Source organism: Pholcus phalangioides, unplaced genomic scaffold, assembly GCF_987345545.1.
Source record: "Pholcus phalangioides strain wild (caught in Gottingen) unplaced genomic scaffold, Ppha-v1.0 ptg000009l_1, whole genome shotgun sequence".
Taxonomy (NCBI): domain Eukaryota; kingdom Metazoa; phylum Arthropoda; class Arachnida; order Araneae; family Pholcidae; genus Pholcus; species Pholcus phalangioides.
The window spans coordinates 39,750,001-39,768,134 of record NW_028301602.1 but is presented as its reverse complement, the minus strand read 5'-3'; the positions used below and the strand labels follow the sequence as shown (position 1 = coordinate 39,768,134).

At 37.3% G+C, this 18,134-nt stretch overlaps 1 protein-coding gene across 4 annotated transcripts in view; it reads left to right on the top strand.

The window, feature by feature from the left end:
- Window positions 1-18,134, top strand: part of Sdc (Syndecan) — a 95,397-nt gene that overhangs the window by 58,937 nt on the left and 18,326 nt on the right. Inside the window, exons 1-3 of one of the 4 annotated variants that reach the window (XM_089236171.1) lie at window positions 13,877-14,194; window positions 14,828-14,881; window positions 17,705-17,843. Coding sequence is in view for 2 of the 4 variants with exons in the window: in XM_089236168.1 (XP_089092294.1) it covers window positions 14,828-14,881; window positions 17,705-17,855 (205 nt within the window). In the remaining 2 variants the exon portion in view is untranslated. Of the gene's footprint in view, window positions 1-13,876; window positions 14,195-14,827; window positions 14,882-17,704; window positions 17,856-18,134 lie in introns of those variants that run through there. The other 3 variants (XM_089236170.1, XM_089236168.1, XM_089236169.1) reach the window with 3 other exon arrangements.

Sequence of the window (18,134 nt, the reverse complement as noted above, 5' to 3'; positions counted from 1 at the left end):
TATTACGTGGAAGTTCAATTTGTAACGGTTAAAGTGCGGTCGTTAGGATAGTATTCACCGATATGGTTTAAACCAGCGTTTCCCAAATTGGGCAATATCGCCCCTTTGGGGGCGTTGAAAGTTTCCATGGGGGGGGGGGGGGGTAATAGCTTTTGGTTTAGTATAGCACCTTATGGTTTGGATTGATTTGGGAGGGGGCAGGGGAGAAATTTCTCTGATGAAGGGGGTGATGGAACAAAAAGTTTTGGAAACTAGTGGTTTAAACTATAGTCACAATTTTTGGATAGGAGATCCGGATTGGTTAAAAACGGGAATTTTTAACCAATCCGTGTCGATTCAAAAATTTTGACGAATACCACCCTTACTCCAAGAAGCGCAGTAATATTGGTCGGAGTTTCCAAGGCTCAAAACATGAGCTTTGAACTTCGTATATTATGCATTTGAACGGAGTTCAAAGTGATGAAGTGAATTTGAATTTACAAGAATATATATATAATGATATTTCAATTTCGAGTCTCTTACCTAAAACTAAAAATGATTACAGGTGTTTTCTTATCGAAATTTAGTTAATGAGAAGAATATCCATCATGGTGAATTTCCATACTACACTAGTTTCGATATATTCCGGGTTGTTTTTTTTTTTCTTTTTCCTTTCAGTAGCAGCTGCAAACAATTTAGTTTTTAAGTATTTAAAAGTAGGAGATAGGAAAAAAAAAAGTTTATTGGAATTTCTCGCTGTTTTCGGATACATTTAATGAGAAATGCTTGGGACACACAACAGCAACACGTTTGTTACTCTGGGAAAAATTAAACATTAATGACCATCCATTCTCTTTTAAAACTTTTTTATTTTTAAGAGAAAAAAAAAATTGCTTTCATTTCTCACGAAAATGCATTAATTAGGACGTTAATGTACTTTAAATTTTTTTTTTTTTCTGTAAATTGTTCGCGAAATATTCGATTGGAATATCTTTTGTTGAAAAGGACATTTCTTTATCCCTTCTTGGAACTATTTTAATGCTTTCAAAAAATTGTGAAAAGAAAACCTCTTTTCTCTCTCGGTTCTTTTAGCCGTTAATTGGAAATCCGATGGTGAAACTCTCTCTATAATTTCTCTCGTATTCAAAAAAAAAAAAACCCCTGATTGTGATTTATAGTTATCTGCCGATATTTCAGCTAATTAGCATATTCTTGTGGAGGAGTTTGGAATTTATATTTTGTGTCCGTTCCAGAATTTGTCGAATGATCGTGGTGAATTTTCGAATGGATTCCTAAGAACGGGGTGCGGAACCTCCGATCCGCGAACGATGTTTCGGTAGAAAAAGTAACAATACACAGAACACACGATAAAGGCCTAGGCTGACCATACTTCATAAAAAGTACAAGAAATCTTGATCCGTTCGGGGGGTATCACCAGTTATCGCCAAAAAATTGTCAAACGTAAGAAAAGTTGCCAATTATAGCGAAAAAAATTGTTAAGGGAAAGTAAAATTGCTAGTTGCCGCCAAAAAAATTGTCGAAGGAAAGTGAAGTTGTCAATTATGACCGAAAAAAATTGTCGAAGACGTTAATTTGCAATTCTTGATTTAGAAATTCAGCTGCGCCTCGTTGGAAAAAAACGGGACATTTTATGGAAAGGTCTAGACGACTGAAATTACGAGAATGTCCCGTAAAATACAGTGGTCAAATGGACACCCCATATACACAAGTTTCTACGTCTGGTTGGGCCCGTGCGTTAAGACGACGCAGGTCTCCTCGCTAGTCCAGTATCGCGGAAAACCGCGTCATTTTTCTTCGATCCTGTGTTCAAGTTTTTTGAGTAGTGCTATGTTAGAGAAATGGACTGGTCAGTATCTAGTACAAGTATATCAATCTTTGCTGGTATCTAGTTTACTCGAGATCGATTTATTTAAGTATCCTCATATGAGGAAGGCCTAACTGCGCATTTACGTACGAGTAGTGAGCATCATGTTTGGATGTGCTGCCGCCATGTATCGTCACTGACCGCCCGAAGTGTCTCCGAGAACCCCTGATTAAGAACCACTGCTTTTAACTAATTAAATATAGACCGAAATGGGGAGGGGGGCCAATCCTTACATTTGGGGGGAAACTTTGTTATGGAACTATGGAGATTCACAGCGGCAGGGGGGGGGGATACCCCCTTATGAGAGTATGGGGGAGGGGGGACATTAGGATTTCAGTGATGCATTGGTGGGGCATGGCCTAAAATAGGTTGGGAACCGCTGATCTAAATACACAATACATACAAAAAATATACAGCACCTCCACTGTGATGGGAAACGAAAACAAAGCCAGGTGCGGTAGAATCGGGAACAACAAATAAAAGTGCAGTTCTTGTTGCCGATTGATGGGGGGGGGGGGTTTGCGGTGGGACATCGAATAATACGGAATGTCGGATATGCGAAGGTCGGATATACGAGACTACTGTATTTGTAGTCGTAATTATCGTAATATAATTTCTGAGTTGGAAAGATAATTTTAATCGTTGATATGAAGAATAAAGTGAATAAAAATTGAAGTTAGCTTCATTGAAAATACGTGAAAAAGCGGGACAGCCAGAAAAAACCGGGACTGTCCTGGAAAATACGGGACGTATGGTCACCCTAGGTATTTCTTAATCGAAAAATTCTGGGTGGTGGCCACCGCTCGGCAATACGGATGTGTATTTTTTTTCTTGGAAGAGAATCTGGTGCCTAAATCGAGTCCTCCACGCTGGACCTGATTCGCACAAGTGCAAATTGTGTGGCTGTATCGACCCAAAAGCATTATGGGCAGTAAAACAAGAGTATATATATTCACAAAGAATTCAATTTTGACTGCTACTACTACTGAACAGCACTTGAACTTCCATTCCTTCAAGAAACTTTTATCGAATTGGTGCATATCGTGAATGTATATCAAACGAGAAGTTTCTTTCCGAAGAACGCCCGTTATGGATTTTACCCTTTACATTCTCAATCACCTATGAGCGATTTATATATTTTAACAATTGAATTCTTTATAAAATAAATGACTGCGACTTCTGAAAAAACCATGTATTGCGATTCGCAGAGATTATTTTTTTTGATGAATTGTTGTAAACTAAATGTTCCTTAACTAAAAAAATAGACTCGAAAACAAAGATAGAATTTTTTGCGCAATCAAATGATTAAGAAGTGGTAGCTTAATACGGTGATATCTCGACACGATTATCCATAAAAGTTTCAATAGAAAATAATTCTTCCAGGAACTGCCCAAAATTTCAAAAGAACTTTCATTAAACCCTAAGAAGCAACATGAAAAAAAAAAAAAATACAAATAATCACCGAAGACTGAGATAAACAACTTCACGACTGGGTTAAAGAAATTTTATAGGAAGATGAGATACTGAACGTATATATCTTTTATTTTACGCTATCGTATCCAGTCGGGCTCGTGAGCTGTATGAAAACACAAAGTGCGCGAAGTGTATTAAGTGACAATCAGCTTATTTCTCTCTCCCACACATGCAGATGGAAAAGATGAGTTCCTAAAATGTCCAGACTGCTCAGTTCGGTATTAAAAATCGTCGTATGCAGTGAAACCATTCAAGTGTGAGGTGCTTTTTACAATTGTGTTTTCTCACTTGAGCGATTTCATGTAAAATGAATGATTAAAATCTTTTTGAAAGAAAAAGGTGTGTGTGTATGTATGTGTATATATAGGAAACAAACTCAAGGTGGAGAAATATTAATCTGGCTCGAAAATTTAGCTTACGACCCAGCTGTTTTATGAGCTGATGCATCTGTACCCAACTAAAATTACCACCAACATCATTTTCAGTGGAGCGGCGACACTACTCGCCCATGACCAACCTTAGAAAGTATTGGACCAGGCTGGACACGAGTGTTTCCTCGGCTCTAGGAGAGCCCCATGCACATACGACTATTATAGAAGGCGGCGAAATGCTCAAGACCAACCCTGCGAACATGCATTAGAGTTATCGCAAGGAAACCATCCGGAATTCTTTAGGAAATGTAGGTCCCGGTCTAATTAGCTCTTCACTGTTGTGTGGCAAAAATGAATCTTTGATAAAAAGTTTAAGAAAAAATCCGTCACTTTAATTACGACCGAAGTTTCGTGAAATGGATAGAAATCCCTCGTAACGAATCATTTATCATTCGCACGAACGTTCTCCGAATATTTGTGATAGCGTTTGTCGTATGTGTTTATTTAGTTTGCCGATAAAGCATCATTACCCGGGATCTACCTGCGTTAACTAGTGATGCATATATTGCTAGAGGCGCGAACTCGCGGATAAATTAATTTGGTGGACTCGATTCTGTTTTTGTTTCCATTACGAATAGTTGTCTCCAATGAGAAATATATTGATTTTCTGCCCTGGGTTTTAGTAACGTCAGGAATGAATTTGTGAGTATGTGTCGTTTGATCCCAGCTAATTGCCCGAGCAGGTGTTCGTGTGATGAAATCTCGTGGATAGGGATATGGTGGTGGTTGGTGCTCGCACAGAAATCGCAATAAACAACGATGACCGACCGACCAACCCGACGTACATTAGTTCTCATAGGCGCTAATTACGATCATCTATTCTCGAGCCCCTTTTCGACGTCCGAAAATTGGTGTGCCGTCGCTTTGAATGCTTTGCACGTATTTAATATAATTGACTGAAATTTGTAATGTTGCCAGTAAATATTCCTCCCACTATCTAGTTGATCTTTACTCAAGAGTACGTCGATCATTTTGAAAATTTCAACATAGAAGCTGATTCAGACTATTTTAGGCTGTCATTTTCTCGAGGTATTCCTTGTGGTGTTCGATAAGTATTTTCATTGACTTCGACAACATGTATTAAAACATCGAATCCATTCTTTTTCCTACGTCCGTAGCGAGAGCAGAATATGCTTTGAAAAAATCATCTAGGGTAGAAGTGTTCGTCTTTCGACGACCCCTTCTCTTTCCGTAACGGACCAGGTCTGAGTTTTAGGGTGGGTGGGTGTGTGTGTGACACCGGTCTTGCTGAAACTAGATTGTTTTTTATGCAAAGTGAGCTGTTGCATTGTTATGGCGAAATAGCATGTCTGTCTTTCGACTCGTCTTATGAATTTGAGAAAACCAAGCAAACTTATGTAGCCTACTCCATTCGTCATTGATCGTCTTTTAATGGAATGGAAGCTAAATGACTACTTTTTTGACAAAGAAATGAGCCATAAGTGTTGGTGACCTACATTTCTAGAGCACTTGACTGTCTTCAGTACCTTTTTCATTTACAGAGCCGTAATCTTAATTATCTCCATCTCATCTTGGGATCCAAGTTTCATCATCTCTCGGTCACGTTTCGAATCACCACTGTCACATTTTTCTTTCACAAATTTGTATCAATTTCCGTTTGATTCGTCATTAGCGTATGACCTTACTGAGAAAAATTATGGGAGTGAAAAATGCCGATGCGATGATCGAGACATTCTTTTGGTGAGTAATTTGGTGGTGCTCCATCTCCAAGGTTTTTTCCCCTCTAAGATAGAGTTCCCAGTGACGTGGAAAATCAAAAATATTCGGCAAAATTCTGGGAAATACGCAAATATTTGATGAAAGACTGAAAATAGAATCAACTCCAGTCGACCGTCAGTTGGGTTCGAATCTGAATCCTCATGACGCCCACGTGACCTCATGACAGTCGAAGAAAAGGTTGTACGGTGTCTTCTTTTTGCCCGATACTTAAGCAATATAGATCCACAAAATTTGTGAATGCAGTAAACTCTCACTCGAACACCTTCTCACTTATACATTTCTCTCACTTATGAAACGGTTTTCTACACTCCCGATAAAAAAGATATAAGTAAATAATGGTATTTTCTATTCGCCTCTCTTACTTATGCGTCTTTTTTTTCCTTGTTTCCACGCACCGACGCATAAGTGTACTTTATTGTATGTTCCGTGAATTTGCTTTTTGACATCCAATCCCGTTACTTGCAGCATAACCAAATACAATTAAATTGCAGTTTTGCTTGGCATTATTTAGAAAAATGAAAATGTACGAAGCATGTAATAATTATCGTAATGATGGCCTCGCGCCATATTTGTCGTTTACAGTCATTCGAAATGGAGGAAATTGGTTTCGTAATTAATTTTTTTTTTATCTTTCGTACGTAAACTTTAAAGGAGAAAAATATTTATATTTTGGCCTTGGCTGTGACGATAAGATTTGTACCATCGAGCGGTCGTTTTTGTTCTGATGTTTTTCCCCCTTACTACTGTAAGATGATCAGTTACTGACTGATCGACCTCGTGTGCACGTCTAAAGTCGCATCAAAAGAGGAAAAAAAATTCATTTAAAAATCATTTTTCCCCCCTGTCCTAATGTGGAAATGATTTAACAAAACGATATCCTCTTCATTCCTTTCGCATTTTAAACCCAAAGACCTTGAGGAAAAAGTAAAATCACCAGCTTGTTCTACGCTGGTAAATGATACCGTGTTGTGGTAAGCGCTACTCACTCACTCCATAAGCGTCGACTCCTTTTTTTTCCCTTTTTCTTAAAGCTTTATTTCTTGTTCTCCTCACTCAAGACGCCAACAAAGATTGGTTTTGTCTGAATCCGTTTTGGTACGAATCCATTACGCTAATGATTGTTTTGGCTGCGATTTTAATTAAGACCACAGCCCACTACCGTGTTTCAAAAACAACGTCGGATCATCAAGTCTTGTTGTATCATTTATAGTGGCCGCGTAGGACATTCTTTATAAGTGCGCGTTTGAATTCGTCTATTTCTTTGTATATGATTTTTCTCATTGATAAGCTGCATGTGCGTATTTTAGTCATTTTTTGAAATGTGACGCGATTATCTTCAAACTCGACTTCGACATATGTTGCTTCCTACGACTGAGAGAAACCTCGGTTTCTTCCCCCCGCTGTTGCTAGACTGGAGCCGATTTCAAACTAGACAAAGATGCCATGTTCCAGCTGGGACTATATTGCTTGAGTGTTTCCCCAAAGACGTGGTGTCGCCGCCTAAAGGGAGCTGGAATGGACTCGAGGCGTGGATAGATGCCATGAGTGCAAAATAAGATCCTATAAATTGGTCTAAGATGGAAAGTCTTAACCCTTTAAGCGGTTTTTAAAATTTCTTTTATCCGCATTATAACTGCCTCTGTAGAAATCGCTGAACTCTAGTTCCACCTCATTTTCATGAATTTTTTTCCGATTTTGTGCTGATTATTTTCTTTCAATTCCAAGAGTAGTGGAAAAAAAACCAACCGAGTTGGTGGGTGAAAAGCATGTTTGACTGTAAAAAATAAACTACGCAATATCTGGGTTCTTCTGCGCTGAAATTTGAGGGGTTTTTAAAGAAGGCGAGATATCTCGTCATTGCCGTTGTAAGGGTTGAAGTAAGATGCCGGACCTAAAAAACTTAAGAATCTCGCGCGATAGAAATAAAACTTCTAGGTTGTTTAACCCCTAGACTCCGGGAATAGTGTGGGAACACAAACTCCCCTTCCCACCTTTTCTTCCAAACTGCATCGCCCATCATACTAAAGTGGACGCTCTGCAATTCCAGTGGAGTCACGAGGGGCAGAGAAATATAATAAACTGTCTTTATCCGACAAAGCTTCCAAAGCAACCCCTCACCCAACTTTATTTGCTTACACGGCCTAAAAATCTCTATTGCCATACCACAACCCCCATCTGCTGCTCGGAACTACATGAATCAGTCGTTCTATGGAACCGGTTTTGAGGAAAAAGAAAGCGTTCCACTTTCTGTGTCTGACTTTCTTTCCCTCACAAAAAATTTCACTCTTATTCCGCTAAAAAAAAGTTTCACTTCAAAATGTTCTAGAAACTACTAGATCATTTAGATCAGTGTTACCCAAGGTGGACAATATATCACCCTTGGGGGAGCGGCATAAGCTTCAGAAGCAGAGGGTAATAGCAGAGAGGTGAGTGCCTTGAGTGAAAGAAATTACGAGCAAAAATCATGCCGCGATTTCAAGTGGGCCTATGGCGACTGAGATTTCGCATAATATCGTGAAGGCGATCACAACAATGTGCCTGAAAACTGAGAAAAGGATAAAAGAAGCTTTCATGCACTTGAAGTGGTGGTCCTAGACGTCTTTGCAGGCTCATACTGGAATCTTCAAGCAGTGCCGAGTTTGATTATTTTACGACTGGAGCGGAAAACAATTTTGCGATCCTATACAATATCTATGCGGTGGTGATCATTTAAAAAAGTGTCTCCGCGGAGAGCAGGCAGAGCTTCAACTTACTTACATAACATGAAAGTCCTCTCCGCATTTACCGTGTTTAGTTCAAAATATAGAAGACAGGTGGCAGCACGAGCAAAAGCACAACTTTGACATAAATACGTTAAGACCATGCATTTTTCCACCACTCACCCGACACGTACCGATTCGTTGAAAATTCCGCAGAGACGCGCACGATATGCATGTACGGTTTAGTACAGTCGAATCCCGTTTTAACGAGTACCGTTATAACAAAAATCTCGTTTTAACGAACACTTTTCTGATCCCCCAAATAAGTTTGCATAGGAACAATGTTAGGTAACCTGGAATTCCTTTATAACGAAATTTCGTTTTAACGAAGTGATTTCTCCGGTCTGTTGGCGTTCGTTATAACGGGATTCGACTGTAGAACGACGTTATAACGGTATTCGAACTTAAATGCTAACGGGATGGCCTGGAGTCAAAGTACTGAAGACATTCACCGTTTCTGAATTTTCTTTCATAAATTCTTTTACTTTTTCAATGCCGTAGTTCATGTCTCTGAACATTTGTAGACTAAAACGTGGTTTATTTTTTAACCGCCTCCCCCATTTCAAGGGATCGTCCCCCCCTCTCAGAGCTTTACAGTAAAAATATATATTCAGGTCGAATCTCTCTCACTCGAATGATACTTTCTCCGGCACTTACTGATTTCATAATCTTCTAGAAGGACTCGTCATAATCGTTCTTCGACGCTCCGCCATAACGAATTACTATTAATGAGCTGGTAATAAATACTGGTAATGTAAAATGATGACACGAAAGGAAAGGGGGGCGTTTGTTTATTCATTCATCTGAATTCGGGTCTCGAGTAGTGACGCCATGGAAAACTAGGTTGTGCATATGAGAAGATAGAGTTTGTCCCTCACCCCGATTTCGTTGGCCATTTATGAAGGTACGTCGTCGTCCTATCAACTTACCTACCTGCTTTTGCTGTGTGTTTCGCGAAAAATGCGGGTCCTCGAAATCGATATCGCCGTTACTATGCACACGCACACTTGAAATTTTGCTTTTCATTTTTGCGCCGCCATTTTGCTTTTCTACCGCGATTTTAGTCAGATGTCGTTGATTTCAGTTGATTCATTCATTCATTTACTTGGAGACGGATTATTTTTTATTTTCCCATCATGTCACTTACATGTAGGCCACAATATAGCGTTTTTTTCCCCTTTCACTTGTTGCTCCCTTGCATTGCAATAATTGAACCGCAAATTCTGTAGAAGTTTCCAAACTGGAATATCCAGTCTAGGACAGTTGTTGGTATACTTTTTCTTTTTTCTTTTGTGCATATGGATCCTATCGATTTCTTGAATATTATAGCTTACGTGACGATTTCGACTAACAATTTTCTTAATGGAATTTTGCGCAGAAAAGTCATACCAATGATGAAAGTGAATGGCGATCATTTAGGTCATGTCTATGAAGTACAGGGTGGGCAAAAAGTCCGTAGAAACTTTAAAAATTCATAAAAACTGGAAAAATAACCGAAATAAAAGATGGTTTGCAGGGTTAGCATCGCTAGGTCACGGGATTTTTTTGACAGGATAAAAAATAACTCAAAAAACAGCCGATGGGTGGCGCTGACGTACACAAGTCAAAGAGAAGATACGCAAATAACGAACAGAATGCCTCCAAATCGTTTATTTCAGCAGTATGTGTTCCACATGACCACCACCACCACAGGGGATAACATATTGCCGGCGAGTCACGAATACAGCAACGGCAGAGTGCAGCAGGTCCACATAAACGGTTTACAACGGTGAAGTGGTTGTGGATTAAAAGAGCAAGTTCTTATAACCGTCTCATCTGCATATTTCCACCGAAGTCGCTCGTACCAGCGCCACATATTGGCTGTTTTTTGAGGGGGGTTTTTTCCGTTTTAAAAAAATTCCCGTGGCCTAGCGATGCTAACCCTGCAAAGCATTTTGTTTCGGTTATTTTTCCGGTTTTTATTCATTTTTCAAGTTCCTATTTGTCTTTCAAATATCGGGGGGGGGGGGGGAGGGGGAGAAGTGAATACGGTTTACAAAAAAAATTTTACGCGTTACAATTACTGTTATATTAAATTACCGATAAAAAATTGTTATACAATTTGGTCAAGATTCTATAACTGCCTCGTAGTTTCAACAGGTCTCAACATCGCAGTTTTTGTTGATACTATTAAAATAATCAATACTTGGATTCGTTTGAAATGTGCCTAAATACACTCTGCCCCGCTTAATTGGATATCAACTATTCCAGAACGCAATATTCGATTCAGCAGAGGAACAATTCAATTGAGATTTTACAACGTTAGTATAGTTTGTATGTTAAAAAATGATGAAGGGTCAATACTGTGTTAATAAATCTTCTAAAATAAATCAGACATCAAAAAATGAAATGAAAGCTATACTTAACTGCAGTCATCGTAATGCCTAAAACAAGATCCAAGTAAATAAATTACAGGTTCGTGGGGGAGGGAAATTATATTTTCAACATCAATTAACTTGCTTGAAGCGGGCATGCTCAAATTTTTAATCTATTCCTATATTTAGAAGAGTTGATCCACTTTGCCCAAGAATATTTAGAAGACACCAACGAATAAGGCAAATACACAAAAAATAATAAAAGTCCTAATGCATTTCAACACCAATGGGTGCCGTCTTCAGAGGAAAAATTTAACCACTAGTTTCGCTGACCGAGTTTCCCATTTGGGTTGAATACCAAATCTTCACGCTCGGTTGCTCAGCGGAAGAAGTACGTCTGTTCACTTCAAACGTCGTGGTCAGAATGAAGCTGTGAGCCTGCGTGAGATACTAATGCAGCGTCCTGATTGGACCTTTGCGGAAACTATTCCGCAAAGGTCCAATCAGGACGCTGCATTAGTATCTCACGCAGGCTCACAGCTTCATTCTGACCACGACGTTTGAAGTGAACAGACGTACTTCTTCCGCTGAGCAACCGAGCGTGAAGATTTGGTATTCAACCCAAATGGGAAACTCGGTCAGCGAAACTAGTGGTTAAATTTTTCCTCTGAAGACGGCACCCATTGGTGTTGAAATGCATTAGGACTTTTATTATTTTTTGTGTATTTGCCTTATTCGTTGGTGTCTTCTAAATATTCCTATATTTGTTTACATCTACCGATTAGGTGAGTGAAATGCTATAAATTATATTTTTATAGCATCTAATAATAGAATAAAATAAAAATAAAAATTTTTGATTAACCAGTTAAAATTTTTAATCGATTCCCAACCCTAATTAAAAGTATTGAAGACACCTTGTGCGAATACTTGGAGGCCAGTACCTACTCCTAAATGTATTTATCTTAGTAACATATTTTCTATTAATTCCAAATGTTTCATTCAATACAAACATTGTGATTGTGTGTATAGTGGTTGATGTGTATTAACAGTTGACGTGTGAAGCGTAATATTCGATTAAGCGGGGGAAAAGCGTTGAAATTATATCAAGCGGGGAAACTTTAACATTGTCTCTATGGGAGAAATTCTGGTGCCCTTAAATAAAATTCTGGATTTTATTCGTTTAAGCGGGGGCCGACTTTACTTCATTATATTTTCAACTTTTGGCAAATTTTGTTTTCTTGGTGGTTTAAGTAATTTTGAAAACTTTTTTAGTTGATTTGTCCCATCATGTTATTTTTATCGTTTCTTCACATAACTGCTTGAATTTCTGCAATCGATGGAAGAAATCACTGTTGGCAAATCCCATCTTCTCAGCGTCCACGTCCCAGTTCCTAGAAGCATCGTGATGACCTGTCCAAATTGATGTGTGCCTATTCAATGTCCATAAAGTGGTTATTTTTTAGACTATTCAGATAAACGATGACTAGGGCAAAGTAGCCGCGGTTGGTAAGCTTGAGCTTCTCTAATCTGTATAGAGAACCTTAATTAAACCAATTCTTCCTAGATACTACGTAGATATTATTATTTTAATGTTGAGAGGGATTGTTAAACTTTTTTTCCGAACCCTGTATATTCAATGGCATTATTCAAGTTCGAAGAGCGATAAGGTTTTCTGTACCGCAGCGAAAGTTTGAGAGAGCGGGGCTTTTGCGTTTCCTTCGATAAATATCTGTATTATTCATTCGTTTATTATATTTCATTATTTATTGACAAGACAGTAATTACTCACTGTTTAAGATCGATTTATTTATATATGTAACGAGTATTTCAGTATTTTTCTGACTTTCCACCACTTCGCTGTGGTAAAAGGATTTTATATCTTCTACCGGCTTTCACCCTTTCCTTTACACATGTAAGAAAATTTACACGTTCTTAATACATATACTGCACTGTATGATTCCTGGTAAATCTCTTGGCGATATTATTTGTTTTTAATCTAATGCTGAATAGTGTTGTAGGGCTTATCCAATGCTGATTAAAAATTTATATATATTTATTTATTTATACAATATTGTTGGCCCTTGGGCCTATACAAGAGGATGCGATTGAGAATGACAAAGATATTGTTTGATGTTGGATAAAAAACTAGCGATAGAGGGAGATTCAACAATAGAGCTTGGGAGTTTGTTCCATTCACCAATGGTATGAGGAAAGAAGCTGTATTTAAAGCAGTCAGTGGAAGCAAAAATAGGTTTTATTTTAAGGGAATGGTCGAGTCTTCTAGAGATGTAGGATGGTTTGGCTAAGATACCAGAAATATCCATGTTGAACTGACCATGGAAAATTTTATAAAGCAATGTTAATCGAGAGATGAGACGAAGAGTGGAGAGAGGGAGGAGATGAAGTTCATTTTTAAGTTCGGACACAGAAATGAAAGATGACCAGCAGTCGTGAACAAATCGGGCGGATTTATTTTGAATAGATTCAAGTTTGTCTATATTACTGGAGGTGTAAGGGTCTATATAGGATAGAAGCAATGTCAATCTGACACAAATGGAAATAATCCATTTCGGTGATCCTCTTCCGATAATGTTGAACGAACTGTCAAAACACGGCAAATTGAGAATTCGATTCCCCTTAATTGGGTGCCCAGGGTACTAGATTGCCTAAACTCCCCATTTGTGGCCCTGCTCCAGCCTAGTTTGTGTGTTCGAAAATATGCCCCTACATTGGGATAGGGGAGTCGGCTTTTACAGGGATGAGTTTTTGAGAAGAGAAGAAAGCGGTGGTCATGAATTTTTTGAGGTCCCGGGGAGGGTCGGTTTTTCCGTGAGTATATAGTTATATATACGGTAGTTTCAATTATACCGCTAAATTCAAATTCAGAAAAGATCGATCACGTGCGATGCTCCTGGGAACCTACATCTTGGAGACAACGTTTTCGATTATCGCCATTTATTCATCCCCTCATGAATCAATCGACTTGGACCTATGCAATTTTGCTTGAAAACAATAATAATGAATTCTATACAGGTCCTTGATCCTCAATATTTTTGTCTGAAAAAATGGGGGTGGGGGGAAATAGTAAAACATGAGTTCTGTGACCTTGCGGTACCTCCTCCCTCGATCCATTCCGCCAGACTTTGGAATTCATCCAGAACAGGCTTGTAACAACGTGCGCCGTTATGCTATACGCTCCTGGTTTTTCCCAAGTTCCACTACGGCGCATCTCTTCCCCCCAATCCATTGATGGGTGCGCCCTCTATCTCTGCGCCATTGCCTTGAAAAATATCAACCACCCCTTCCTTGGTGTCTACCTTTTGTCTGTGTGTTTTTGTTGATATTCTATTGATAGAAATTGGATTCGGATGAACATTTTTCCTCTTTCGGCTCTCTCTCATCTTCCTACGTGCTGTGCATGTTTGTTGACTGTTTGATCAAATAGCGAATTCGATCTATTTTTAGGCACTCTGTTACATAAACTAGTTTTTCGATATCAGCTGGAGGAGTTCTATATTAAAATATACTCATATTTTGGGTTTTTCATCCTCTGGGTATCTTGCCTATTTTTAGGTAAGATTTGATTTACCGTCTTTTTCTTTATAATGAAATTTTTGCTTTTCCCCCCGACGAATGTGTCTTGTTTTTGTGTATCTGTTATGTGTGTTTTGCTCCATCACTGTTTTTATTTTTTGCTTAAGCGTATATGTAAGAGATGCTTTCGTCATTGGCGCGTTTTTGATTTTTTTTTCGCCGTTCTTAGTGTGCTAAGATTGCAAAAAAAATTGTCACTTTGTGAGAAAATTGTGAATTTGTGAAATTTTTCTTAGAGTTAATTTTTCTTTTCAGAATAATTCGGAAGGGATAATCGAATGAATATTTTCATGGAACTTGTAGAATTTGTGTTTGCCATGAGTTCTATTTTTAGAACAAAAAAAATTAATTATTTTCTTTGAATGTCTTTTTTTTTTTAAATTTAAAAACCAGTAGCATTCAATTTAATATGGTACCATGTGTGTTCATGCAGTATGAAGATACTCGTAAATTACATGATTAAAGCATTATTGTATATAAAGTGTTATAGAAACACAGCAGTTTTAAGATGCAAGTGTATGTAGTTATTTTTAATGCAACATGTTTGTACCCATCAATGTTGTTTATGCTATCTCTCCTTATGATGTTCACCCATTTTCATTTCTTTTTTAGGACACTGATATCAAACATGGTGACAGTGAATTGTACTTCCTGAATGACTCACCAGTAAGCAAAAATTTTACATTACACTTATTATTGTACATTATACATTATTATTCATTTTACATTATAAAATTGTACATTAGTTTAGATAATTTGCTGCAATTAGATCTACAGTAGAATCACTCTTGGTTGACTGTCCTTTAACTTTTTACACACCAGCTGTAAAACATTGTTTCTTAGTTGATGTAGCAAGTGATTTCTTATGTGTATATATATATATATATATCATATTTGAACATTTGCCAACCCTAAGAAACCCTTTCCCCCCTCCTTGCCAAAAAATACGGGAAGTGTGGTTTCTTAAGGCCATTCAAGTATTACGTAAGCAGATTTTTCAGCTATTTTTGACCCCCTCCCCCTTGTCAGCAAACACTGACCCCCCTCCCCCTGTCAGCAAAATTTCGTCAGCAGCTTAGAATATTTTATATTTTCAAAAAGGGGTGGTTGATGACGTAAGCAACCTTCAAACCCCCCCCCCTTGTCATCTAGTCAGCAAATCCGAAAATCCCTCCCCTCCCTCGATGCTGACGTAATACTTGAATGGCCCCCTTATATATGGGTAATATTATATTATAATTATAACATTACTTACACCATTCCTTGCAATTTACTATGAGTGTGTGACTAATGATGATAATAAACTAATTGATGTAGCTGATTGTGATGTATCAGATGAGAGTGATGAATTTGGTTTCTATGATGAATAAAAATATCTTCGAAATTTTTTTCCCCAAATTTATTTCAAGACCAAGAATGTCGGGGTTGGTAGGGGATTTCCTTATTCAAGTTGAAATATGGTACTTGAATTTTTAATGCATAGGTTAGACCCCGGCTGCTCTATAAAAGAAAATTCAATTTTTAAATTTTTTATTCAAGTTTATTGGATTAATACAGTAAAACTTCTTTTAACGAACACCCCTCTTATACGGCCAAATAATAATTTCCCCTTGTATAGTAAAAGTATGTATTTGAAACCCCTCATTAACTGTCACCCCAATTTTTATGGACAATTTTTTTTTGTGCCACCAGTGGCCAGAAAAGAGGTTTTACTGTATTTAAAGTTTGTAAAACGCAATATTTTTCAATGAAGTTAAATTCCTAAAAAGTTTTTTTTTCAGTTCATTTCTTTTACCCAGTTCGGATTTTCTCCAAAATGGCTAGTCCTTATTGCCAGTTGGAAGTAGTTCTACTGTACAAAGTTTTAAGAAAGTAAATGTTTTATGTTTCCATGCCAGAGTTTTCTTTGTTCCATGCTTAGAATAACAATTTTAGAAAATTATTTAGTATAAGCCACACACACACTACTTTTGGTCATTTGCATCGATCGTTGTCTCATATTTTAATTAATCAGATTCCCATCATTCACCAGTTTTTAATTATATGAGCGGAAATCAAAACAAAATATAATTTATCAATATATATCCTGTGGTTTTATGTTTTTACTGAATTCATGTGTGAGAAAGACTTGTCATAAAACCCTCAACTTAAAACAATCCAGTTTACATCATCTATTGGTAATATCAGTCCTTGCGTCCGTGTAAGGGTTTCACGTTTTTAAAAGATGTTTATTTAAAAAAAAAAAAAAATTGATAGGAATAATATAGGCATATACCATTTCTGGTGACTTATGGTTCTATAAATAAGGGTTTATAACAGTTGATATAGACTGGTACATTAGCACCACACTTGTTTGGTGCCTTTTTAACCTCTATCGCCCTTGCACCACGGAAAACCTAACAACTGAAGGTTTTAAACTAGACATGATTTTGACTTGATGGGGCCATGGGCAAAAGAGATGTTAGCCTCCCTACCATTCTAGATTGTGGTGGAAGAGGTTTGGTATATCAGCACATACAGTACATGTTGTTTGCAAACACACACAGAAAATGATATGCACTCTTTTAAATAAGAAATGTAAAGTTCTCCATGAAATATCTTACAATACTTTTTTTGCACTTTCATATGAGCAAAATCTTAATGATAATGTTACCAAAATCTAATTTTTGAGTTATCTCAGCTTCAATACATAATAATTAAGCTAAAGATGACAGTTCTTTTTGTAAAATAACTTGAGCGAACTGATGATTTTATCCTTTTTATTACTTATAATGTCAACATATGACATCCATATTTTTATGGGCATCTTTTTATCAGCCACCTCGTTGGGCATTTTGCCTGTTGTGGCGTTGTATTTGTATTAAAAATAATGACCTTTCTCTTGAACAGTTTTATATTTATAATGCTGACAATGATGATTCAATGCTGTTTCAACATTTGGAAACGTCTCTTCTAAACCTCTAACTTTCTTGTCATCGTTTCATAAATAATTTAATGGTCAAAAAGATGTGAAATTGACGAATCAAACAAAAGACCATGACACATTGAAATATATTTTTGTCATGGAGTTGATATTGCAATAGGGGGCATTGTACATGCTGTGTAAAGTCTATTACTGATTGGTATAATATTAAAATTGATATTTAATGGGATTTGTTAACAATCAGAACTTTGGAAATGGTACGATGTGATTTAAGGGAAAATTCTTTGATTGTCCGAAATTTTACCAAATAAAATTTATAAAAATTTGAAGTTTTTACTATATTATAAATCTGGGGGGCCCCTCTTAAAAAATTGATGCTCCTGGGCATGCTCATGTGGAAATCAGACCCTGCCTCAGAAATGAGTTTTTTTAATGCAGTTGCAGCATAGTTGCTTCTCGTAGTATTCCTATCATATTTTCTAACAGTATCAAAATAATAAAAGTATTTGTATAAAAAATGAAATTATGTTTCATAAATACTTCATTAAAGTTATTTATGTTTGCAGGGTGACCAAATTGAAGGCAGTGCCTTAGACGAAGAATTTGGTGATTTGGACCATGCCTCTGGTAGGGGTGTAGATGACGAAGATGCTGCACCTGGATCAGGATTCGGATCAGATGATGATGATGACGATAATGATGCAGGTTCGGGTGGATGTAAGATATTCTGGATGTTGTATTCCTTGGTTCTTTTCGTTACTTCTATTTATTGTATTTCAAATAGCGCAGATTCTTATTTTATTTCTAGTTTTATATCATTTTATTTCAGTTCATTTTTGGTTTTTATTAAACTTTAATTTATTTGCATGGCTGTATAACTAGTTCAGTTTGTGATTTTATATGTGGTTGTATAAATTCTGAAAAACTTTGACGCTTTGATTAAGGGCATGATTATGCATGCAAAGTTTGCTCATGACTTACATCACACATTTTTTT